The sequence below is a fragment of the Scardinius erythrophthalmus genome, assembly GCF_964197995.2.
Source record: "Scardinius erythrophthalmus genome assembly, chromosome: 25".
Lineage (NCBI taxonomy): Eukaryota > Metazoa > Chordata > Actinopteri > Cypriniformes > Leuciscidae > Scardinius > Scardinius erythrophthalmus.
This window is the reverse complement of record NC_138245.1, coordinates 7,433,553-7,460,868: the sequence shown is the minus strand read 5'-3', so window position 1 is coordinate 7,460,868 and position 27,316 is coordinate 7,433,553. Positions and strand designations below refer to the sequence as shown.

Here is a 27,316-nt window from a genome sequence, read left to right as displayed (position 1 = left end):
TATATATATATTATTATTATTATTATTATTATTATTAAAAAAAGAAAAGAAATGAAAATTGAATACTTTTAGTAAGCTATGTGTTAAATTGATCAAAAGTGATAATAAAGATTTATATTGTTACAAAAGATTCCAATTCTGAATAAATGCTGTTCTTTTGAACTTTTTATTCACCATTGAATCCCGAAAAAATTAGCACAGGTTACAAAAAAACAAAACAAAAAAAAAGCAGCACAACTTTTCCGACATTGATAATAACTGAGTATCAAATCAGCATATTAGAATGATTTCTGACTGAAGGATCATGTGATAAAGAAAACTGTAATGCTGAAAATTCAGCTTTGCATCACAGAAATAAATATTTTTAAGTATATTAAAATAGAAAACCATTATTTTTAAATTGTAATAATAGTTCACAATATTACTGTTTTTCTTTTTTCCTGTATTTTTGATCAAATAAATGCAGCCTTGAAAAGCTTCTTTCAAAAACTTTAAAAATAGTCATGTTTACAAACTTTTGCCCAGTACTGTATATTTACTTTTGGGAAGTTTACATGGTCTGTGGTATGACATGCTATTCTGTAAAACAGCATTTTGGTAATTTATATTTTAATAGTGTGTGATATAAATATTTTATGTAATGGGTATTTTCAATATTAAATGTACAGAGAAATGCAGACTAAGGATGCTCAGGTCAAAGATCATATATACTTACCCAAAAAGTGCTAAACACAGTAGAACTAACAGTCATATGATTAGCTTAGATCATTTTTAACTAATCACAGTGAAGAAGACTTGAGTGATACTGATTTTTACTCAACTGTAAGATTTAAATGTATCTTTTGTTCAGGAGACTCACTTGGCTGTTGTGGCCAGTGATCTCCCAGCCGTGAATAAAACTTCATTTCTACAAAGAGCAACTTGGGAGTCGTGTCAGGTAGGCTATACTGTACGCTGAGCAGCTGAGAAACAGATCAAAAGACAACAAAAGAAACAGCTCAAGTGTGATTGAGGTAGTGATTGTAGCTTCTTTACGGGACGCCGTCACCTTACTTCAGGGAAGTATTGTATTGTATTGTAAGCATTCAGGTAATTACCTCGAGATACTGTAGTTATTATTTTGAACAACTGGAAGTTGTTTAAATTGTCCGTGGTGAAGTCAGCTTAAGTAGGTTGTATTCGTATAAAGACTTAGTTATCACGCATTCGACTTTTATGACCTCGTATTGCGGCTCATAGAATATTTGTACTTCTAATAATTAATGTCACACCAAGTGGATCTAAAATAGTGATTAAAAAGGTGAAATACACACGTGACTTACACTTTCTTATATACTGTACATTCATATAAACTTCAAAGGAATCTTGATGTTGAATTTAATGTACAAGTTATATGTGAAATGTAATGTATTTACTGTAATATAATATTAGGATGATGACATAGCTCACGTGTCTAAAGCAATTAAACTGTTACCTCAATGAATTTGCACAACAATGTTTCTTTAAATCATTTATTTCAAATAAACTCTCATTTTTGTGTTTTTTTTTTTTATCTTTTTTTGCATAAGTGCAAAAGTGCACTAACAGCCACCTGAGGGAAGTCTACGTCCTTAAATAAAAAAACAAGAAAAGCGCACATATATTAGTACAAAATTCTTTAAAAAATTGCACAGTTTAGATGTATAATACACATTTGTAATCTATTTCAAACTTAAATAAAATGGTAAAAGAGTAAACAAAATTCACAAAATTGAAAATAAAAACATTTCCCCGCTAATATAATTAAAGCTGAATAATTGGGAGACCCTGTCGCCGACGTCTGGTACGTCTGTTCTGTGCTGATGTTTGACCAGACAGTCCAAAACTATTGCTAAATACTTCAGTAGTTCAGTCCGACTGCAAAATATAGAAGAGTACTGTGGTCTCCGGTTATCGGAGTCGAGCCCCTGTTCACAATTTACACACAATAAAACCTTTTATTTTACTCTGCAGTGTTCAGAAAGACAATCCCAAAAATCCAGCTCAGCTTGTGCTCAAAACGTCCATATCCCTGACGATGAGTATTGCATTGGGTGGGTGGGGAGCAGCTCAGCGCCGGTAGGGGTGGAAGCCCTGGACGTTATGGTTCTGCCCTCGAGCGAAGCTGCTGGCTGCCGCTGGAGCTCCTGACGGTGCGGAGGGGGCTGCAGCGTATGAGGCAGTTTGCTGGCTGGGGTCTGCAAAGCTATGACCAAAAGCACTCAGGTCCTGCCCATAACCTGTCTCAACAGACATGAAAACATGGAAAGTGATATTAAACACCAGTAACTGCAAAGTACGAGAACATGCGACTAGGCTTTCTGGGCATCTCTCGTAACCCCTCATCAGTTTGCGTTAGTTCCATTTTTGACTTCTCAAGACAAAGGCCACGTACACACTACAGTCGTCACTTCTCTTGAGCCCAAAGTATACTTTGTTTTTATATGTGCGCTAAGGGACATGTGCAGTGTCTGTGATGTAAATTTCATCATCGGCAAAGTATGCGCGTTTTGTACGGGCAAAGGCCCGGTTTACACCTGGTAATAAGATACCACTTCCAGAGGTAGTCGAAAACGCATTCGCCCGGATTGCTTACACAGTGTAGACGCTCATGTGGTCGAATGTGTAAACGGGTATGTGTGTCCCTCGTCTACTTGTGATCCAATCGACCAAAACGCATCTTAATACCAGGTGTACACAGGGCCAAAGATTTTCGAATCGCTCAACTCACACAAGCACCTTGCACTTTTTTTTGTCGAATTTTTTAGATATGAAAACACTATTCCCATTTCACACTATTTATGAGTCGAAATCTCTCATAGTAACTGCTACAACAATAAAGTAGTTTAAAAAGCCTTCTAATTTATGTTGGAGCAAGGTCTTTTAAGATTATGTGGCTGTTTTAGACATTTGACTTTCTACGTAGTACTTTACAGTAATAAATTCTAAATAGAATTAAAATAAGTTGCACATTTTATCATCAGTGTCGTGATAGGAGCATCTCTCACAAATCATAACAAACTTTTAGAGCACACTAGTGAAGGAGCGCACAGTGTACAATGATTTGCAAAGTAGCGCAGATAACTGGTCCTAGTTGCATGTTTTGGACAGGAACTTAACGCTTCTCATAAAAGCTCAAAATACGTAATTATTACAATAATTCCCCCACTCCTATAAACTGTGCCCCAACAACAACAGACACCTGATGACGAGCGCTTGAGCGAAGGGTTAACAGATACCCGCAACTCCAGTTTAAATGAGAACAAAGACATTTCGGTCATTACTTCTGCAGAGACAAGGATGGAACTTCTAGTATGCATGGAGTGCCAAATGGAGTATACTTTATGGGTTCTGCTGTACGCATACGCTAACGGTTCGCGCTAAAACAGAAGTACACTTTGGGTTTATGAGTACTCAATCCCCCAACTGAATTGTCTACATCAGGGTTTCTCAAACTCGGTCCTGGAGGGCCACTGTCCTGCACAGTTTAGCTCCAACCCTGATCAAGCTAATCAATGTCTTCAGGATCACTAGAAACTCACAGCTAGGTGTGTTTGATCAGGGTTGGAGCTAAACTCTGCAGGACAGTGGCCCTCTAGGACCGAGTTTGAGAAACCCTGGTCTAAATCTACAACCAAATTCACTCCTGAAAGAATCTAATCAACTGTGTTTTACTAATTATTTCCATGTAGTTTTACTTCTTGCTAATATTGCTTTGGTTGAACATGGGCAACACTGAGCAGATTGAACTTGGCATCCATGTTTGTTGTTGCTGTGGTTATCACAATGACAATTCCTTACACACACAGACTCATAATGAAGTGAATTCACTTTTAAAAGCAGCAGCTTTGCAGTGTGTACGTGGACAAACTATCTTAGATTTATTTACAACAGAAACAAATAACTGAACAGAAAACATCTAAAAAATAAAGGTATGGTGGTCATGAAAACACATTTAAAGCATTCTGGAAGAAAAAATAATAACAGAAATACCCAGGCAGTAATGCATTTTGGAAAGAGTTTATTCGAAAGTCTCTAGATGAAAGTGAAACATTAGACTACATGAGCACAAATGAAGAGGAATGGATTCTTTTTAAGAGTCAAAGAATTCGCCGAATCCGAACAGATTTGTTCAGCTGTGACTGTCACACGCTGCATGAGGGGCACAAAATCCACAGAAAACCCAGTAGAGACACCATTAGATCATCCTTTTAGCAGCAAAGCAATGCAGTGACTGAAAAAAGAACATCTGAAGCAAGCCGTCTGTTTTTTTCTATATAGTAAACTACAGCTACAAGCCATACGAGTTACAATATTGCCCAGAGACGCTCCACGGGAGATTCAGATCATAAGAAAACACGAAAATGGAGTTTATTTCATTAAATGTGCGTCTTTTGAGGCCCCCTGAATGACATGTAGCTGTTCTTTAGTATATCCCATGGAAAACCGAAGAGATGCCTCAAACTGATGTAGAATACGCATACAGCATATGCATATTGTACATGGGATGCATGAGAAACAGAACTGAAGCCTTATGGGTCCACAGGCTGTTGATGCTTGTTCTATTGGGTTTGAGTGATAGTAGGATGCAGTTGCTCACCTACCTGCGCTATATCCCTGCTCTTCCTGTACATAAGTGTGAGAAGGACGCGTTGGTCCGTAGGCAGAAGGGTCCTGAGGATAGTTACCCAAGCCTAGCAGGGAGATGAGGAGACCAGGTTGACAGAGTCTGACTTAACTACTACCTTACAGCTCCTACCCAGGAGAACGCTGCCCTCTCCTGCTCTCAGGGCTCATGAACAGAACATGTGGATGGATCGGCCCTGTGCTGTCTCTAAATGAGCATGTGTATCAGGCTGCTTGGCCATCGAGCTGCTGATGAATGGAAGCGAAGCAGAGGCGTGACAAAGCGTCTGATGAGACCGTCTCGTAACACCAGCCGTACATACATACAACCCACACAGACAGCCTGACCTTCACGCTAATAGCACTCTAATGTACGTCAACCCCAGAGATGCAAAGAAAACTGCTATGCTAAGATCAACCATCGAAATGGACTAATTTGGGTTTAAAGACTTCCTTCTCGATCGTTCAGGCATAGCGTTCTTTCAAACCATTGCCTGACATTTTCAGTACTGATTATGGAATACAGCCGCATCTTTACCTCTCAGATTGATATCAATATGAGCATGCCATAATAACTAAACTTGTATATTTTGTGAAGCAAATATTTGTACACAATACTAGATAGTTAAGTATGTAAAGTATGGCGTTGTTAGAGTGATCTGGCTGGTTGCATAAGTATATGCTAGCTAAGGTGTTCTAGTTGGTAAAGTGACCTGGCTGTTTGCAAGTTTTTTACTATGTGGTTTGTAAGGTTATCTGGCTGGTTGCTAGGATGTTATGTGGTTTTAAAGACAAGAGTGTTTGTTAGTAGGGATGCACAGATGTATTGGCCAATAATCGGTATCAGCCGATAAAAGCAATTATTTTCACTATCAGCTAACGACCGATTGTTTAAAAACAGCCGATGATCAGGGCCGATAATATATCGACAATAAAAAGGGGTTAAAAAACGTGTCAGACTGTGTGTGAATAAAATGTCTTGTGTTGAATTTAGGTCTGTCAGAGTTAACGCGAGAAAGCAGGCTCTATTTGACCCTATGAATCACTCGTAGTTCAAGCCAGGGTTGCCAGGTTCGCATTTTTCCCTTCACCAAACATTATTTGTAGCGCGCCTTCCATCCAATAATTGCAAAGAGCTTTGTGTTTTGTTACTTTTGATAAGTCCCAGTTTTAAATTCTGTCCATTTTATCAGAGAATTCAAACAATAAATGGTGTTTTGATGCTCTCAAATGTGAAGTGACAAATCACTGTAGCGCTTCAGTTCTAACGCAAAGTGCGAGACTTTTCTTCTACTTTAATACAGTTATAGCATGAAAAACATGTATGAACATCAAAAGATATGTTGAAAGATACAGTACAACTTAATGAATTATCATGTCTCAAGTAATCGCTCAATCAGTGTTTCAAACGCTATCCATTTAAAAACCTCCTTTTTTTAGGCTAGTTAACTTCTGTTCATGTTTCCCTCATTCATGTGTTGAGCACCACCACGAGAAGCCATGAAGTAGCGACGCTAGGAGCAGGGAAATCTATTTATAGCGCATTATTTTATTAATTAAAATATCGATATTTGGCGCCACTATATCGATTATCGTATCACACAGAGAACAACGACGATATTTTGCTCCTACTATCTATTGTTATTTTACATTGAAAATACAATTTTGCATTGAAGAAAAGTAGATTTTTGTTTGTAAATGCAGTCAATTATAGTTCTTTGAAAGAATCGCTATCGGCAGGTCACACTTACAAAAAAATAGAAAATCGGAATCGGCCAAGAAAATTGCAATCGGTGCATCTCTAATCTCTAGTTGTTAGCAAGTTGCTTGCAGTTGCTAGAGTGTTCTTGGTGGTTGCAGAGTTTGCAGCTGCTAAGTTGTTTAGGGTCTTTGCTAGGACATTGCTATGGGGGTTGGTAAGACCTTTGAGTGGTAACCGTTCTGCTGTGCGGTTGCAAACATGAGAGCTTGTAAGCATTGCAATGCAGTTGCTAGGGTGTTCTTGGAGGTTGCTAAGGTATGCAGTGTTCTGAGTGGTTGCTAGGATGTGGTTGCAAAGATGACAGTGGCTGTTAGCAAGTTGCAATGCAGTTGCTAGGGTGTTCTTAGTGGTTGCTAAGGTGTTCTGAGTGGTTGCTAGGGTGTTCTGAGTGGTTGCTAGGGTGTTTTAAATGGTTGCTAGGACATTGCTATGTGGTTGCTAAGATTTTCTGAGTGATTGCTAGTTGGGCTGCCCCTTATGCTGACCTTGGGCTGGCCAAACGTTAGTAGTCGAAAAGAGGCTTAAGCGATCAAATTTTAATTGGTCGGTTGGTCGCAGAAATTAAGTCCCACAGTCTGTAACGGACAGCACGGCTAGTCGCATTACGTACCGTTTCACTAGCTGGCGAACGATCCCGGCTTCAGCGGCATCACTACGACACGGCATTATTACGGCTTTTGTTCACACAGCGCGCGTTCCGGGACTGAACACGGCAATGTTACTAAGTCCCCAACCCGGCGTCTATGCCGGCATCAATCCCGGGTCGTGTTTGCGTTCACACAGAAGGCGTTCTGGCAATTTGCCGGGATCATCGCGCTGTGTGAAAGGTGCTTATGTCGGGCTAGAGTGGAAGTTAAATTAGTGCAGTCCTTACTGCATGACATTTAACATTTCTCTCTAAAGACACATTCCACTTCCACATTCCAGTAATGCGTCAAGTCAGAGGTCACTCTTCCGTCAGAACTCGATTCGTGTACGACCGTTACGGATGCCAGTGATTATAGCTTATAAAGTTATAAATATGGATATTTTTCTTACAAAACCGCATCGCTTCCCTTCAGAAAGCCTTTATTAACCACCTGGAGCCGTACTTTTGTGATGGATGGATGCACTTTTTTGGCCTTCAAAATATCAGGTACCATTCACTCCCATTATAAAGCTTGGAAGAGCCGGGATATTTTTTAATATAACTCGATTGCGTTTGGCTGAAAGAAGAAAGTCATATACACCTAGGATGGCTTGAAGGCGAGTAAATATTTTCATTTTTGGGTGAACTAACCCTTTAAATGAATAACTACTAATCGACTAGAAATATCTTTAGTGCGGGGCAGCACTAGTTGTTATTGATTTTTCTAGGGAGGGTTTTTTGTTCCTAGATATGGATCTATACAACCCAAAAAGAAGGTTCTGCCATCAGTTACTAACCCTCATGTCGCTCCAAATGAGTGGAACATAAAAGAAGATCTTTTTAAACAATAGAAGTCCATGTCACCAGAACTGTTCTTCAGAATATCTTCTTTTGGGGTCTTTGGAACGAAATGAGGGTGAGTAAATGATGAAAAAATCTTAATTTTTTGGTGAACAATTCCTTTAAGTGCAAGTATAGGTTTTATGTATAGATAAGTCTAATAGCTTGGAAAAGTAATAGCACACCTGTCCTCAACATGCTGCATGATTGAAGGCATCATTCAGGTTTGTAGCACAAATGGTACAGGATGAATTATGTGCCAAAATGTAATACTTAAGGTTAGAGGTTTGTTGTTGTAGTAGTAATAGCTGCCTTAGCAAGCACCACTAAATGTACCGTGTCCCACATCTCACTGACCTCCAGATGCTTTTAGCTCTGGCCATTTCTAAAGAATAGGGGTCCATGACTATTTCTGCAGAGTCAGTTCTATTTTCTATAGTCTAATGGATGCTCTAGATGTTGTATGTACTGTGTCGCCACCTGCACCAAGAGACATTCTGTGTGTATCTTATACTTGGTCTATATGTCTAAAGTTAAATCTACCTAAAAAATCTCACATGAACTGCAAATTTACTTCATCCTATCGCCACCCCCACCATCCAACGCTGCAACATCTACAGATGAAACCCATTATATGAAGCGTCATCTGGTCAAAAGCAGCATTGCAGTACAGGATGATCTAATTCACACACACCACTGGATAAACCTCCACAGACCAAAAATCTACATCTAAAGGTCTACATCTTGATTGAGGGTAAATAGACTGAGGGTCTGTGTGGAAGCGTGTGTATGTGATGTCATCATGCCCGTTCAGACGTGTGAACAGAACCCCAGCTACAGCACATCTGCAGTGGTTTGTTGCTGCGTTTCAGTGCGCTCTTACCATACTGGCTGTAGGAGAAGTCTGGCTGTGCTGGGGCGGCTTTGCTCAGGTCCTGAGAGGGAGTCGTAGCCGGGGCAAAACCTAAAGGCCCTGCGCCCGGCGTGGAGGGAGGGGGGGGCATTCCCTGCGCTACAAACTGGTCACCTTGAGGTGTTCCAAAGGTATATCCTATGATGATAAAGACATAAGAAAAGTAATGCAGGAATCATTACAATCTTGCTTCAGTTCTTTTAATCTCCCATTCATATTGCATATTTATATTTTATACAAGAAATTTTAATTTGGGGCTAAAATTAATGCGGTATTTAATGATCGACAAGAGCCATCGGGTCTCATCAATGTCCAACAATCCTAAAGGCCTGTTCACACCAAGAATGATAACTATTAAGATGACTATATTAGCGCCACCAGCAGACGACATCATTGTATATTCTAAGCAGTTTTGTCTTCTGCTGTGTTAAATGCTCGAGCTCTTTAAAGCAGAGTGGATTCTGATTGGCTGTCAATGTTTTTATCGTTTATCAGCTGGAAAAAAAACGTTCTGAATGTAGTTCCAACAAACTATATTGTTTTTCAGTGCCATTATCATTTTAGTTGTGGTGTGGACTCTGCTACTCTTTTATTTTTAGAACGATCTTTACCATTATCTTTATAGTTATCATTCTTGGCGTGAACGAGTCTTGAAACTAGGGATGCACCATTACCACTTTTTCCAGAAAGAGTCCGATACCAACCAAGCCATTGGCTAGTACATTTTTTAGTTTACACGCCAGACTGAAATACCATTTTATTGCATTTTATTTTATTTTAATACATAGGCTATATATATATATATATATATATATAATTCCACCAAATCATCTTATCTTTGTAAAATGGCACAACTTTTTAAATATCTGAACGTACACTCTTAACATCAGTCAATCAAGCATTATATTATGATATTATGAGAATCGAGCACTATTTAATGATAGGACTTTAGTAATTAGAACTAAAACTTGGTAACCATGTATGAATGCATATTTGTCATTTTAACTGAACTTAGGACTGGTGGTGGTGCTTAAGATATTGTTGGTCATTCAGTGTTTCTGTAAAAAAAATAGATAATTATTATTATTTAAAAGATAATACTACCACTAATAACAATATATAACACACCAAGGATTGATGAGCTGCTGGGTTCATGAATATTAATCACGTTGTCTTTGTTCGCTCAAACTAATTAGCTGAAATCAAAACAGGGATGGTAATAGATGAGCACCACCAGCCAATGAGATAACCGGCATATATCATGCATGTTCTTAAAAGCTGAATAATTTCAAATTAACTCCTTTATTTTGACAGGAAAATACAATAAAGAATATCGTTTACATGTAGTGCATCGATTCTGCGAGGTATGCAAGACTCTCAAGACTCTCTTTGCGTGTGTGAGAGAAACACTAAAAGCTCTCAGCAAAGCGACTGCAAACGCTGAGTCAGAGTATTCAGACAGTGAAAATATATCTATGCTAAACTTATAATTAGCCATAACACACATACACTGGCGAGTAAAATCTAAGAATTTTTTAATAGCCAATGGCTAATGATAGACATTATTTAGTCGCCCTGAGTGAAGATTTAGTCTAGTGATAGATCACAATTATCTATTCCAATTTTGATTCTACAGCAAAAACTACTAGCCTAATTAATGCAAATTTAAAACATTATTAAAGACAAGCAAGCAGTCAGTGATAAAATAAGAACAAATAATCAACAACAAATAGCACAAATAAATACAATAGAACAAAAAAGGCTAAATGAAATAAACAGCTGTTTTTGTGTTTTCCAGGTAGGCCTAACAATAGTTTTCAGGTTCATAATTTGAATACAGTAATCAAATGTGAAATAATACTGCATATTCATCATTGTATAAATTAAATATAGATTCATCTTTATAAAGTTACAAATGTTATTCAGTCAAAAGCAGATATTACTTTATCTTTTGCAGTTTGATTAACAGTAAAAAGCACAGCAGCAGGTTTATTAGGCTACTGTCCTTTTAAAACTGAATGCACGGATCCAATATATCGTGTATGCGTTTTCTTTGTTTATGTTCATTACGATATAACTGACTATGTTTACCAGGATACTCGCCAAGACAGACGTATATGTAAAATTATGTAAAATTTACATAATTTTGTGTGAATTGGTCCGTTCAAGCGCAAGACGTGAAAGAGAATTCCACTTAATTTCCGCACTGTCTAGATGCGCTTTTCTGGGCGCACGCTGTAATAATGTAGGGAACCACTCATTATACATAAATCATGTAACAGTTCATGTTAAGTTAACTTTAGTAATACATGCCTCGTTTTGCCTTCTTTGCCATTGACATATCTGAGCGAACTACAAACTTTCCACTGATGTTTGTGACCGAGTACAAGTAAATGAGCGCGGTAGATACTGGTATCGGTGCATCCCTACTTAATACTGTAAAAATGTAGATCTTTCACCTACCAAACTGAGGTTGTGCACTAAAGCCCTGTTGGGGGTATCCCTGAGGTGCCCCAAATCCCCCTGTAGGTGCTGCTGCAACTAGAAATGCATTAAATGGAGAAGGAGGTTGTGCGGGTGCCCCACGGCCAGCAGATAAAGGAGGTCCATACCCACCTGAAACAAAGACACATTTGACTCAAAATTTCGAAATATACTCAAGTTAAGTCCTATTTACATCAAGTCCAATTGAACGACATGCAAGTACAAAATACTTATTTTATTATATAACTATTTTCCACACCATCTATGCACACAAAATACCAATTTATTATAATTTGCTTAGAGCATCATAATTATAAATCTATTAAATAAACACACATACATACATATCAATATATATAATGTATGTTAATATACATACTGTATATGTATATAGGGTAACACTTTAAAATAAGGTTTCATTAGTTAACTACATTAGTTAACATGAACTAATAATGAACTGCACTTCTACAGCATTTATTAATCTTTGTTAATGTTAATTTAAAAATGTACTAATACATTATTAAAATCAAAAGTTGTATTTGTTAACATTAGTAAATGCACTGTGAAGTAACACAAACAATGAATGACTGTATTTTTATTAATGAACATTAACAAAAACAAATACAGTAACAAATGTATTGCTCATTGTTAGTTCATGTTAGTTAATACACTAACTAATGTTAACAAATGAGACCTTATTGTAAAGTGTTACCATATACGAATAGACTACTGTTCAAAGGTTTGGGGTCAGTAAGATTTTTTTTTTGAAAAATTAATTTGTAAAAATATTTGTAATGACACAAAATATTAGCCTAGAAATCTAGACGCACCCTAGCGGCAGGAAAATGTATTTCGCAGCCAGGGTAGTCTAGACACTCTCAATAAACCTTCTAGCTACAAAAACCCAAATTGGGTCAGGCCAATCACGTCGTGTATAGAGTAGGCGGGGGCGGGCTTAACATATGACGACAGAGTTGCGACGGTTACCTGGCTGCCACTTGAAAACAAAGAATGGCGGCTGCTGATGGAGAACAACGGTCTTCCGAATCGGCTTTGGCCGCGACTCTGGAGGACTTGGAGTTAAGTTTTTCTTCGAGAAAAGAGCAAAGAACGGCACTTAAGTCATTCTTAAAAAAAGGAAGATGTGTTCGTCGGTTTGCCGGCCAGATATATGGCAAAAGTTGAATCTATCAACTAGCTCCGCTGTAGGGAAAACGATCTGGTTGGTTGAAGCGCTGTCCTATTGCGTGCAGAGGGAATTTGAAAGACAGCCGTTTATCCCGCCCCTCGGATTGAGCCGTGACTATGGTGAGTTTCCAGACCTAACATCTTGATGTAGGTCTGGCTTGCCAGGCTAACAAAATATATAAATTCTTGTCAAAATCTTGTTCTTTTAAACTTTTCTATTCATTAAAAAATCCTGGAAAAAAATGTATCATGGTTTTCATAGCAGCACAACTGTTTTAAAAATTGATAATAATAACAATAAATGTTTCTTGAGCACCAAATCAGCATATTCTGAAGACTGGAGTAATGATGCTAAAAATTAAGCTTTGACATCACAGGAATAAATTACATTTTAAAATATATTAAAATAGAAATTAGAGACTACTTTCAAAAATATTTATTATATTTATTTATATGTCTTACTGAGCCCAAACAAGTCTGAATAATATAATATAATATAATATAATATAATATAATATAATATAATATAATATAATATAATATAATAAATATAATATAATTGGAGTTGATGTGAATAAGCCTATTAGTGACACATATACAGTCAAAAATCACTGAATTCTCAATAATTAACTAATATAACCAAATCAAACTGTACTAATAGAACAGAACATACCAATAGGTTGTCCTGTAGTCACCCAAACACCTGGAACAAAAAAACACATTTTAACTTACATCCACCAAACCATGAAACTACTTTTAAACTCAAATCTGAATCTGAATCATACAGAAAAATGTGAGTGAAACCAGAATGTGTTCAATTAAAGTGTTGCATGTCTGGATTCAAGCCAGGCAGAGCAGGTTTATTTTGGGCGAGATCTACATGAAAACATTCCCTCCTGCACAGTGGACAAACTCAGTGTGGTTTAGCCAGATGGTGCAAACAGCGCAAGCTGACCTAAAGCAAAGCATGACTGACACCAGTAGGCTCTTAGTATCATTTTACAGGTCGGGACGTGTTACGATCCTGCTGCGTTCTGTCCCATCGTGTCACTCACCCTGAGGCCCGTAGCTCTGCTGCCAGCTCGGAGCCGGTTGTGCTGCCCAGCCATTGGCTGCGCTTAAGATGGCTCGGGGCGCCCACTGATTGGCTCCCAGCTGACCGGGGGCGGGAACTTTGCTGTCTCGTGGCTCCGCCTTCTTCACTTCAACCTGCACAAAGGACAAGAGGTCGTAACTAGCAAGAGGAGAATTAACATACTGCCTACTTCCCCCACTCACCTATCAGAAACTTTAGCCCTCACCTCAGAAAAGATACGCTTACTTAGGCCAAATACATGACCGTAGTCCAGATCGAATATACTTGGTCTCTTCTATTTGATAACTTTTTAACCAATGTTTCTGAGGTACTTGGGTATGAAAGGGACATTTAGGTCTTTCAATGTCCACTAAAACTCTATGGGTCATATCAGGCAGATGACTTCTGCTTAAACGTGACACTAAATATTTCTTTTTCATGACCACAGACGTACCTCAGAAACACCGTCCCTGTACATTTCTTATATCTCAGCTCTTTTAAGTAGTTATAAACTGCTGATAGAAAATGAAGACTTACCTCCCCCTGGCTAATGCTTAAGAATCTCAGTTTAGATACGACAATAGAAATTTAAAGGTCAGTGATGTTTAAATGTATGATAATCTAATTGTACCAAATACTTAACATGCAATATTAAAAATGGAGAGACAAAAGTCTAACCAGAGAGGAATTTTCATACTGTGTCAAATATGAAATTAAAATGAATAGATTTTTACATTTTCTGAAGAAAATTAGAGGGTATTTACCCTTGCTTATGATGCTACTGTAGGTTGACGTGAGTGGTTAGGCGGTTGGTAATATTTTCTTTGTGGTTTTTAGCGCACGTATATGTTGTTTCTTAATGGCCCAAGTCAAAAGAGCCCACCCTATAAGACCCTACAACAGTGGTTCTCAACTCCAGTCCTCGGGACCCATTGCTCTGCACATTTTGTATGTCTCTCTCTTATCTGACACTCTCAGTTCAGTTCATGGAGTCTCTCCTGACGAGCTGCTGATCTGGTTCAGGTGTGTTAAATAAGGGAGACATACAAAATGTGCAGAGCAGTGGGTCCCGAGGACTGGAGTTGAGAACCTCTGCCCTACAATATTCTTGTTTCTAGATATGTCTTGTGACTCTCCTTTAACTCTTTCCCGCCACTGACTGAATTTTCCGGTTAGCCGTGTTTTCACTGTTATACGGTAGTGGGCTGATTGATCGGATGGTGTCAGCATACGTCACCAAAGAGAAATCTGTTGTTTCTCCTGAAGGCTGAGTAATGATATTGTGATTATACTTTCTTTTTTTTTTAAATCTAAAAATACAAATATTACAAACTGAAAAATGCATGGATAAATTGCCCACAGTAAAATCAATAAGATGCATTTGGAAAATAGATAAGGGCCAATTTTCATTTCATTCCGACTACTTTAATATAAACTACAGTTTTCTTTTTAGAATCCATATTTTATAATCTGGCAGGTGAGAATCTTAAATCCAATCGCAAAAAACTATTTGAGCTATCATTCATATATTTAGCACAAACTATATGAGTTAAGGAGAATAGAGGATTTCAGATTTGCTTGCCTTAGCAATTATCACTAATTATATAATTAGCCAATTAAGCCAATGACATTCTATTACCTGCCAGTCGATTAGAAAATGGACAAACACACAGAGGGAAGTTTCATTCCAGTTAAAGTGGAAATCCAGAAATAGACTTGAGACTCTAAAGGGGGTGAGTTATTGGGGTCACCTTGCATCAAGAGCGAGAGACGATATTTTTCCGTTGGAAAGCAGCATAAATGAAACGACTCTCTTTTCGTCTCTCTCCTCCTCTCTCACTGTCGACCTAATTAGGTATCAGTTTGAGCGAGTGGTCTGCAATCCTCGAATCGGCAACATCCCCCCCCCATTCCCGCGGGCATCACCGCTCAGAGTGATGGGAGGTCTCGCGCAAGTCTTCGCGTCCAACAGTAGAGCTGGGATTTGGTACACAGTTTGATATGCTCCAGTTTCTAATTTTATAACATATAGCCCCACCCCCCTTAAACCCCCAATGAAATAATGTCATGTGAAGAACAATAGCCCAGGTACCGTAGCACCTGATTCCTTCATGAACACAGACCCAAGTCAAGGAGAGCGTAAGCAGGCGAGAACCAACTCAATGTAGGACAGAGACTACGGAGCTATTCTGGAGTCTTGAACGAACTTGCTGGAAGTGGTTTTTCACTTTAAATCAGCACAGTGCAGTCATGACAGAGCAAGGAAATGCCTCGGGAGACCAAACGCAGAAAGTCCAAGACCCACGTGATTCTCTCTGAATACATGAGACTATTAGTCAAAATATGTGAAAAATGCTAGTGTTATATTTTCAGAACGCAGATCAACTTCCTTTAAGCGACCATGCTGGGAGTGATATTTTACTAAGTCGAGCTGGTGAGGTGAGATAACACGTCATGCGACTTGTTCGGTCTTGCGCTATCCCTCGAAACAGACTAATACACCTAGGTATCAGACAAAAATCTTACACTACAGAGACATTTTCTACCCGCCCAAAGCCCATTTGGAGTAGATTAACAGACACAGTATGGAGATTCAAACATTGAGGTCACTTAATTGAGATTTCTCTTTGCCTTCTGAGATAATATAGAACTCAAATAGTAAGTGACCTGACAGTATTAACCTGAATAAAAGAAAAAGTAAAAGTAAAAGAAAAAAAAAGGAAACTAACCAGTTCTTTAGGTGAGTGCTGATATAACACAATGCTATAAAGTTCCCTTAGCATTTATATATATATTGGTCCTTTATAATTCAATTATAATAGCAAAGTAAATTAATTTAATTTATTTCAATACTTTAATATGGTACATTTAGGGTACAAAAACCCTAAGTTTGTCACTTTTATACAGCATTACAGCACCTAAAGGAGAGGTCCAAATGAACCAAACCTTGGGCGACTAACATGGACAGAGATTTATTCAAGTACAAATGTATAAAATGTAACACTTTTGCAAACTTTCCCCAGTTTGGGAGATAAATAACCCATCGTGTTAGAAAAAACAACTCCCTTTGGCGTTAAATGTCAATTCTGTAACTTTTAATTTGTGCATGTTTGGTCGCCCAAGCTTTAGTTTCTGTTGTAGGGGAAAATAAAACTACAACTACACACTTTTTTGCCCATGATGTCGTGAAAATGCATGTTGACAGCCTGGTCCACTGATTGTTCGGCCTCGAAAGTAATAAATCCAAAACCTAGCCAACGACCAAAAGTCAACAGAGCAGCAGGGTGTTGGGACAGAACAGCTAGAAGAACATAAGAGGGATGGGGTGGGGGGTACCTAAGGTTCGGATGACATCACGGCCCGAGTCACCAGGAAAGATCACAGGTGGAGGCCAAAAGGACAGAAGTGTTATGTATTATTCTGTTCCCTTCAATACTTTAACCCTGGACATATTTAATGATTAACAGCAGTAGAAGGCATTCGATAACTGAAGCCAGGTCTTATGCAACCTCAACGATACTGACGACAGATCTTTGTCAAGTGTTGGGCTTGATTATTATACATATACATACATATATATATATATATATATATATATATATATATATATATCTGTCTGCCTTTTAAGTTTCATCCGAACCTCACTTTCATCACCACCCCAATCTTACACAACAAATGCGAGCAGCAACCACAATTATCAATGCATAACAAGAATGATCATTACAACTACAGGTTTTTTACTGGTTTTCTCGAAGCTTCCCAAAATGCCACAGTACTTTGGGCAAACCAAGAGAACATAGATTGTAACATTGCAACAAAAGCACCACAAGGATATAAGGATATTTGTGAAACATTTAATCCAGCCCCGTTTCTCGTGTGGTGTAAGCCCAGTTAATACTCAATTTCAGAGATCTACTCAGAGGCTCGGGGACAGTGAAAAAGAAGCTACTGCGTGCACCCACGCGTGCAGAGGTCACGCAGGCAAAACAATCAAAGTGGGCCGCCGAATCGGAGCGCGATTCCAAGGTCACTTACGCACTAAGACAGAGCACAATCCTCCAGCAGCAGCTGAGTTTAGCTGCGCCAGATCCACCAGTGTGAACTAGTTTCTGTCAGATCAGATAACTGTGGCAGAACTGGGCTGCCAGAATCTCCACTTTGGGATCTAACCTGATTCTGATTGCACGTCCTTTGAGACTGAAGAGATCTGAGAATTCGTACACTATTTGGAGCAGAACCATCCGTCTAAATGAGGACTAAATATACCCAACCTGCCCTTCATCATCAGGCCTGGTTTCATTAAAGAAGAAAGTTGCCAGTGATAGAGGCTTTTACAAGGAAATTCAATGCGCTCTTGCCTGTTGCAGACTATCAAAATTGACTAGTCGTTGGATTGTTCAGAAGATCTTGCTAGGGCCCCGATTAGAGGCTGTTCACACAGGACAAATTCTTGTGTTTTTAAAAGTTAAAACTATTTTTAATTTGACACAGCGTCTTAAAAATGTAACACTCACAGCAAAAGATGCTGAAAAACAGCATCTGAACTGAATTAATTCTTAAAGGCGGTGAAGTTGCACAAGCGATACTTCGATGATCGGTGCTTTAAGTGGGATACATTTAGAGACAAAACTTCACGAAGAGTGTTTTGTGCATTGCTGAAAGTACTGCACGCTAATGCACAGCACTCTAAAACCCTCTCTGTGAAGATGCATCTCAGAATTTATTTCCCATTCCCATTTGCACTGATGCCCAAAAACTAGTAATTGAGTCGACCATCTTGGCCTATCGCTATTGCAGTCAAGAACATTGTGGAGTGCATCCATAAAGCTACTGAGAACACAAACCTGTCTTTCTGCCTTTAACAGCTAGACAATGTGTAATTATGCTATTAAGAAGAGCGAAACGCAAACAGAGAACATCTGCCACACTGTACACACACTGAGTCTCTCTATAGGAAGTGTTTTATGCAGTATCAGTGAAAAGAAAGCAATGTGTGAACTGTCTGAGGATAAGCCACTGCCTTTAGCTGGGCGCAAACTGAAGCATTAACAGTGTTTACACCAGAGAAACAGGCATGAGTGTGTTTCACACCAGGCCTTAATCTGTGTGGTGCCACTATCTGTACTGTATCCTACAAGAAAGAACAGACATATCTCAGGAAAAACGTTAATGCATTCAAACACTTGACAAGGAAAACAGGGACATAAAAAGAAAGATAGAAAGGGCTTACTTAAATGTACTACATTGCAATAAACACTCATTTCGTAGATCAATCAAATGTAAATGTTCATAAAAAAACTTACTTAAATGTCTAAAGGTTAATAGAAATTAATTTCAGTGATTGGAAATTCAGTAGGTCAACTACAAATGTTCACATGACAAACTATTCCATCCATACCCAACGAGAGTGAAAGGTGAAAAGCATTTTAAGTTTAAACAGTAAAAGCAGAGCAAACTATTTTCTGGAAGACATGGAAGGACATGGTTTAAGTGAATGTAAAAATCACACTTTTAAAATGAAAAAGCTTGTTCTTTTTATTTATCAAGTCACACTGATGGCTTGGTTTCACTAGTTCTTTAGCGGGTCATGGCCACAGTCCGTTTTCAATTATAATAAAACAGTGAGAATCATATCTGAAAGATGACAGCCATTATGCATTACAATTTTAAGTTTTAAAGTGGTAGTTCGCGCAAAACTTAAAATGATCTACTCACTGTCCTGTTATTTACTTTCCCATGGAACACAAAATGGATTTTTTTTTTTTTATATCTTTGCAGAGCTAAGTCTGAATACATTTTTGGATGAACTATTCCTTTAAGACAAGCAGATGTGCAAGAAGCTGAACTTGAAGCACATGTTTGATGCAAATGTTTGCGTGTCATGTGGATGCTGCTGATTTGCCTTGCCACCATGCAAGAGTTGAGACACACCAAACCAAGCATCGCACACATGAGAGGGATGGATGGCCTGCGTGATGTTCTGTTCTCTTTGGGTAGGAATAGTTTGTCTTGCGCATGAGGTGAGAGAGAGACTGAATGGGAGCGAATATGAATGTGTGGTTTACCTCGAGGCCTCTGTTTCTCTGCGTCATAGATCATTACCACCTCTGTGACCTTCAAAAGGGAGAACAGAACCAGTGAAGGACGAAACAGCGATAAAAAAATGCATCATATATAAAACATATTACATACAGTACAACTTTAATAAATTTTTTACATTTAAAATATTTAAAATTTAATAAGATTGAATTTATTTTTCACAACAAATAGGTGTGTACAAATTTTGAAAATCATGATGTGCCAAAACCTTGATATGCCAAAGAAATGTCATGATTTTGCGCTATTTTTACATCACTAATCAAATAAGCAAGTTCATGACCACGTGACCTTTTAGACGCCACTGTATATGCTCACTTGTGCATCGTATGACTGTATTGCAACATTTTTATGAAAATCAATATCTAGTTATTAATAATGCCCTATGAGTCACAGTCTGATTAAAGAAAAATTGTACATTTCTGTATCTGTGTCCATCTCACCACTCCAAATCTGTTGAAATAATCCCTGAGTTCAGCTTCACCGCAATTATGAGGAATTCCACCCACAAATATCTTCTTAGATTTATTGCTGTCGCTTTTGCCTCCTTTCTAAAACACACACACACAAAAAGAGAATATTTTAACTTTTTTTAACTGAGTCAGGCAAGGACTGGACTGAATCTCAACAATGAATAAACATTAAGTAAATAAACTCTAGTTTTCAGACTCTAATGAACAAACTTGGATTTAAAAAACACATTTAATGTGGCTTTAAATTACAGTTCTTACCCAGCCGTCTTTTGCTCGAGTCTTCTCGGGCTGCATACCTCTAGGCGTACAAGGCTTTGGGTCGATCTGCGAGAATAAACAGATAACACTTATTCAGTAAAAAAAGAAAATAATAATAATAATTCAAACCAGCATGCCACTAGAGCAGAGGTTTTTGACTTTGGGGTCACAAGATGCAGATGTCTTTATATGTGATGCAGTTATCATCATGATTGGGCAAAATAGAATTATCAGTCATTCTCCTCACATTTCTTCCATCCAGGTTATGAGGTTTAGTGTCCAGGACAGTCCGTACGCAGTTGGGGTCTTTAAACTTCACAAAGCCGAAGCCCCTGGACTGATTTGTGCTTTTGTCTTTCATAATGACGCAATCCACAACTTCTCCATACTGAGAAAAGTAGTTTCGCAAAGTCTCTAAAAAAACACAGAAAGGAATGAGCGAAACGGTGCATTTTAATACATTTAGATCAGTAGTTCTGAACTGGAGGCAGAACTTGTGTAGTTAGGATAGCAAAACAAGACTTTCCTATCCTTATGTCCAATGATCAAACTTTGGTTCACCTGTTAAACATCAGAGGTGAGCCAAACCAGTTGGATTCCATATATTGAAGGTTTTCTTTTTGATTTCTTGAATATATTTCTACACACATCTGTAATGTGTATGCGAGTAATGTATTCAGCACATAATCTTCATAAATCTTATTCAGCTTTCAGTCCAGTGCTAGTAGATGGCCCAAAGTAGGGCTGTGTGATTGATCATAATTGATTTTGGATTTCAGCTTCCAACGAATATGAAAACAAGATAATTGAGGTGAAACAATTATTGTGCGCTTTCGTTCCCACTAAGCCAACCTTAACATCAAAATCAGCCGAATAAGAGCGTTGTAAAATGCAGTCTACTGCCGTTAAACTGCAGGACGTGCTTGGTATTAAACGGTTTCATTAAAAGTGCATGACAGCCATGAAAGAAACTGAACACACATAAGCAGAGTATACGGTGGGCTTTGGATGTGCGCCTTATAGGCTACACTCAAAAATGTCAAAATGCTGTTTTTCTAAGTATCCTCATAAACACAGTGCATTGTGAATCGGTCTTAAAGTGACAGCCTGCTTTAGTCTGTGTCGTTGATGTTAATCAACCAACAAGACAAAAGATAAAATCACTCACTGCTCTTGAATGAATAACTTTTGTAGCTTCAATAAGGATTAGTCTATATTTAATGTATACAGCAGTGCTATTTTAAATTTGATTACTTTATTCAGTTTCTGTGGTAGGCTATTACTTGCGTGAACACCACTGTTTGTACATCTTCCTGGAAAACTTAAAGCACGGTTTATTTTATTTGTATTTTCCATTTTGTTTGTAATTAGTCTGCAATATAAGAAGAACAAAGAAACTGTTTACTTGTCTTCTGTTTTGAGGACCTTTTACTTAGCTACATTAGTTAACTTAGTCTTCATTTTTGCTGAAGTAGCCTATTGAAAATTGTGTCATTTTACTGAGATCATGAAAAAAGACTTTGATCATATGGCCCAGCAATAATAGTGTTAAATAATCGTGATTTCAATATTGAACAAAATGAATGCGATTATGATTTTTGTCATAATTGAGCAGCCCTAGCCCAAAGGTCAAAATTCAGGACGTCACAATTCTGTTTCATAGGCGGCAACATGTCAAAGCAAGAAAAGCAATAGACATAAAGTAATCATGTGACAAGTACAGCAGACAAGGCATTGAAATATATGATGAAATTATTATATACTCCATGTACATTATTAGATCATTTTCCATTGATTTCCTCATTGCATTTTACGCATGCTACTTGATACGGGCTTTATCGGATTTCTGGAGCTTGCGTCTAACCCAGGCTGTCTCACTTGCACCCACATACTGAAAAGGCAAGATTAGCCCTGAGTGACAACCTGGTTTCTACGCCCCGAGCACGCCGAGCACTTATTAAAGTATATGCAGAATTTTATAGCGTGCATAATATACCCAGCAGTGCAAAACAAGACTGTGCTTTTAATGAAACACACACTGTGTGAGCGAGCCTTGCAGCTGCCACTTGCATTATTTAAGAGCCCCTACATAGCAACTAATGTTACTGTATAAAACTATATGGTGGTTAATACGACAGATCCACTCACCCTGGGTGGTGCTCCAATCCAATCCACCCACAAACAGCTTCCTGCAACACAAAGATCAGGGAACATCACAATGCATTTGTGATCATTCAGAAAGGAACATGAGTCAAGGTGAAGGAGGGAAAACACGTTTGCCCTTGGCACGGCAAGCCTGATCTGACTGATCTGTGCGGTTTAACGGGTCATTATCAAAATGCATTCTAATTATTTTGAGCTGCTCCGAAACCATCTAAGAGTCAGACATGAGCTGGTTAACAAATCCACCTGGCTAATGTAAACTGCTGCAGGCTGGGTCACTGGAGAACACTGTGCATCAAGATTTTAAGTCTTACAGCATCAAATCCTTCAATATGATTATTAAAAAGCTTACATTATGCCAGTCTTCAATATGACTTTATATAAAAAGGGAGTTTTACAAACCTCCAGTTTGTGATTATAAACTTACAGGATAACAAAACAACACACGAGCCTCCAGTTTGATTATAAACTTATGAAAGAGAGTGGTATAAACCTCCAGTTTGCATTTTTAAAACTTAAACTACAAAAAGAGGGCTATAATACCGCAGTTAGTTTATAAGAAACTTACAGCAGAAAAAGAGAGTGATGCAAGCATCCAGTTTGACAGCTGAACATTTTCTGTCAATCTTTCTCTTTGCTTCGATAACCAAGCATTTTATCAGCTAAATTAACCGAGAACGAGTCGTTGTCGCCGTGCTCCTCAAATGTAAGGAGTTTACTGGTGCACCAGTGTGAGTGCGGAGCCCCGCGGGCTGGTTCCCTGCTATCTGCTGTCCTCCGGCGGCCCGCTGCGCATCTCTCTCCGCTGGAAACGGACGGGTACGCTACATCCAAACACTGTCATATAACACACCGAGTCTTACCCGATTTCATCTCCAGCTAAGTTGTTGTTGTTCATCTCTGTGGCGAGGGTTGTGGACGGGAGTGCTGACATGGGTCCGCTCGCTCGGTCTCCTGCCGGTCTCCGCCGCCCGGGAAGGTCACACTCCGCTTTCGGTTCAAACCGAATCTGCGCAACACTGACGTCACGCGAGCCACGGGGTGACCCAGCAAGGGCGGTGCAATGACAGCACAGCATGTTGGGTAATGGAGTCCACTTGGATGAAGTAAAAAAAAATCACCCAAAAATGAAAATTATGTTTTTGTATATGGACAGTATATGCCTGCCATTGACTTTCAATGGAGGAACAGAAAGCTCTCGGACTAAATCTAAAATATCTTAAACTGTGTTCCGAATATGAACGGAGGTCTTACGGGCTTGGAACGACATGAGGGTGAGTCATTGATGACATAATTTTAATTTTTGGGTGAACTATACTTTTAATATAATGAAAGTTAATAAGTAAGGACTGCAGCTGTCAAGCCACCATTCACCCTTCAGCTTTCTTTGATACATCCATGAGAGTTAAAGTAAATCAAAATGGACAATTATTAAATATTGCAGTATTTATTATAAATGATTTATCCATGTAAAACAATTTTTTTATTTATGTGCCCTCATAATCTTTAATCAAAATAACTTTGCCTCCTCTTGCAGTGACATCGCTGTGTTTAACTTCACTTTTAGACTACTAGTAGGCAAAAAAGAGTATGTGACAAAAGAGGTATGTCCGAATTCACAGTAGGCGCCCTATTCATATACAAAAAGTACCCGGATGACTACTTCCAGCGAGTTTCTGAAATGTGCATATGATGGACACTTTATGAGGCCACGTGAGTTTTATGAGATTTATGAACCATGAATGGCAGTGAAGCAAAGCAACTGACTAGGTCACATGATAATGACAACATGGCGAATGTAGTGCATCCAGATTACATTCATACTACAAACATTCATACTATATAGAACATACTTTTTCAGTGTCTGTGAAGAAATTACTTATTCAAAATAAGTACAAGACAGTAGGCCTGTAATTTAGGACGCAGCCATACTTCCCTAAGCACTTCCCCTCGGGAGAATCCCTGCCACCATTTTGAAGTGCGTTCAACTTTGTCAAGTGGGCAAGAGAATTTTATTTGGACAGACCCTCGACCCCTTGATTTTGACAGAGGGAGCGAGTCTACTTGAGGCAGATCCATAGACGACAATGCAACAGGATTGTGACGTCACAGCAGCAACTTGCAGCGCTCGCACTTAGGAAAAATTCCAATCGGAAGTGAGCATCCCTATGCCCTACACACTCCAAAGGGCAAAACATGACCATACACGATTAAATTACTTCCTTGAAGTGACCATTGTATGTTCCTTTGTTAATAGACCTGTGGAAGGGCCCTTCGAAGGGATTCAGTTGTTCATTTGGAACACCCCTACAAATGGCGTCCCCTCCCAAAGTGTCCTTCAAGGGTGCAAAAACAACGTTTGGAGTTCGCCCTTAACTTACCTAGTGATCAAGGGTGTTCCATTTAAGCATATTGCAAGGGTTCCGGAGTAGTGGGCACTCGTGCAATGTAAGCAATGACATACATCCGAGTGAATGAGACGGAGGGAAGTTAGCAAAGGAAGGGCATAAAAAAGTTAAAGGAGAACTCCGGTCAATTTTAACATTGAGCTCATTTTTTTGTAAATTTGGAGAGCTGTCAGTACAGAGAACAACGACAAAAATCGGTGTTGCCTACACCATGTTATCAATGGGGCAAGTTTTAAACCAGCTTTTAGCCTCTTAACATCCTTGATGTGTCATTACAAGTGCACAGCCATTGTGAGTGATTCCTTCAGAGTGATCACGGGTGAATCTGACTGCAGTAGATGTGAAAGATATTAATAAAAATGATGTTATTTCACTCCAAATTTACAAAAAAATGAGCTTAATGTTAAAATTGACCGGAGTTCTCCTTTAAGAAAGCCCAGCAGTGAAAACCAATTCAGGAATGAAGCATTACTTTTATCAAGTCTTTTCAATAAATACGTTGTTCCAGGTAACAATGATTTGTTCATAAATCAGGCTGATTCAGTACTTCCATAGTAGGAATAGTAGTGTAGTAGTGACTCTCTGTAGTAGTGGTCGAAGTGAACAGATCACTAGGGAAGAATTATTCCATATTCCAGTTTGTTTCCCACAAAAATCCATCACATGACTTCAAAAGGGTTGAAATGGATGTTGACCACTTTTATGATATTTTATGGTGCTTTTACAACAGTCCTCATTAATCGTAATTGCATGGAAAAGAGTGGCCATTTAAAAAAATTCCCATTTTTATTTCACGGAAGAAAAAGAGAGAGCACACTCACTTATAACAACATGAGTGAGTAAATAAGGACAGAATCTTCCTTTTTCTTGAGTGAATGATCCCTTTAAGAAATGTCAGTTGTGAGTGTGCTTAATCGTGAATCAAAGATATGCTGTTTGGATTGTACTATCAGCAAACCTGGTTCAACAGGTTCACATATAGGCCGACACTGTTGGGGGTGCAGATATCTGTGTTTACAGGACAGGAGAAGGAGGTGCTTCAGTACGAAAAGCAGAGGATTTATACAGCCACATACTTTTATTGATTAAATCTGACTATATTCATCGGTTGTGAATTTGTCTGAATCACACACAGTCACATAACCTAAGCAGTACAAAGAATAAGCTCTTAATAATGAATTTAAATATTGATAAAAATGAATTCATTCAGATATCTCAGTTAGAAGATCAAATGTTCCTGTCTGCTGCTCACAGAATGTGAATTGTTACATGCAAAGAGTCCATTAAGATGTTGCAGCAGAAAACAGATGTGCCTCCCTATCAATTTCTTTTAACTATTTTGTAACAACAAGAATGTTGGGTATGCAAGTAGCCTTAAATTATTGACAGAAATATTGACGAAAACTAAAAACCTGTGGCTGTCCAGAATGTAAATAGTTCAGAAAGTCCACTTGTTCTGAATAATTGCACAACCTTAAAGGGATAGTTCACCATCATAGTTGGTTGTTCCAAAACTGTATGAGTTTCTTTCTTCTGTTGAACACAAATGAGGATATTTTCAATAATGTTGGTAACCAGGCAGTTGACAGTAGTCATCGACTTCCATAGTATTTTTTTTCCTACTATGGAAGTCAATTGCTGCTGTCAACTGTTTCATTACCAACATTTAAAAAAAATATCTTTGAGTTCAACAGAAGAAAGAAACTACTTACTCGCACACACACTTGGAAAAGTAGTACTAGTGGAGGTTTTTTTGGACAAGAATAACAGAAATACCATGTTTTTGGACATGTGTGAATGCATGATATATATATATATGCATATGGTAATTATTCAATACCATGACAATGGGGTCCAAATCTAAGAGCACAATGGAAATTGGCTCTATTTTGCTTTTTGTCATTTAAATAAATAAAACATTATATTATTTTGCAGCATAATTTGTGTGAAAGTTAAATTAAAAATGATTCTGACTATTACTAAGTATTTGTTCTGTCCCTATTTTGCTTTCATGACAGGGTTCAAGCGGAGATGAACTTGTGCAAAACTTTATGACCCTTGTCCAGCATGATCTGAGAATGTGTGCTCATCAATGGAACAAAGCATACCGGTATCTTACCTTTTGTACAAAGGAGTTCGCAAATGTGCGTATTTGATTGTGACCCACAAATAGTGAATAATATTAAATATTTCTTAATCATTTTATTTCCAGCTTTAAATCAGATGTCGAGTCCCAGATTTTTAATGTGGCCTCATAGTTTTGCACAGCATATCAAAGTGCCATTGTACTGTCATCTTACACAATCACTGTAGGCCTACCATGATTCTGCCACATGGGAATGCATAACCATGGAATTTAAATAGTGAAGAATATAGTGAAGGCT

At 38.3% G+C, this 27,316-nt stretch overlaps 1 protein-coding gene across 10 annotated transcripts; it reads right to left on the bottom strand.

The window, feature by feature from the left end:
* Positions 1–1,360: 1,360 nt before the first annotated feature.
* On the bottom strand, positions 1,361–23,539 carry dazap1 (DAZ associated protein 1). 10 transcript variants are annotated; one of them, XM_081358387.1, is made up of 13 exons: positions 23,388–23,539; positions 22,510–22,550; positions 20,609–20,775; positions 20,362–20,427; positions 20,074–20,181; positions 19,600–19,648; positions 16,702–16,784; positions 13,515–13,668; positions 13,133–13,162; positions 11,251–11,403; positions 8,758–8,925; positions 4,623–4,712; positions 1,505–2,262 (listed from the first exon to the last, which is right to left on the bottom strand). In XM_081358387.1, exons 1-13 carry the CDS (start codon positions 23,456–23,458, stop codon positions 2,225–2,227), a joined length of 1,218 nt encoding a protein of 405 aa, XP_081214513.1. In that variant the 5' UTR covers positions 23,459–23,539; the 3' UTR covers positions 1,505–2,224. The 10 variants fall into 10 exon arrangements, with proteins under 10 accessions (XP_081214512.1, XP_081214513.1, XP_081214509.1 ...); XM_081358383.1 differs by having other exon boundaries at positions 1,505–2,258; XM_081358381.1 differs by having other exon boundaries at positions 1,505–2,258; positions 16,702–16,835; positions 23,388–23,533.
* Between the last annotated feature and the right edge of the window lie 3,777 nt (positions 23,540–27,316).

Bases quoted from the DNA above. Each gene is read 5' to 3' on its own strand.
- dazap1 (XM_081358381.1), bottom strand. From the start codon at position 23,458: ATGTCAGCACTCCCGTCCACAACCCTCGCCACAGAGATGAACAACAAC. The intron at 20,776-22,509 runs GTGAGTGGATCT...GTGTTTTTTTAG, and splicing joins GGATTGGAGCACCACCCAGG to AGACTTTGCGAAACTACTTT. The intron at 16,836-19,599 runs GTAAACCACACA...ATGTTCTTCTAG, and splicing joins AGAGAAACAGAGGCCTCGAG to CTGTTCTGTCCCAACACCCT.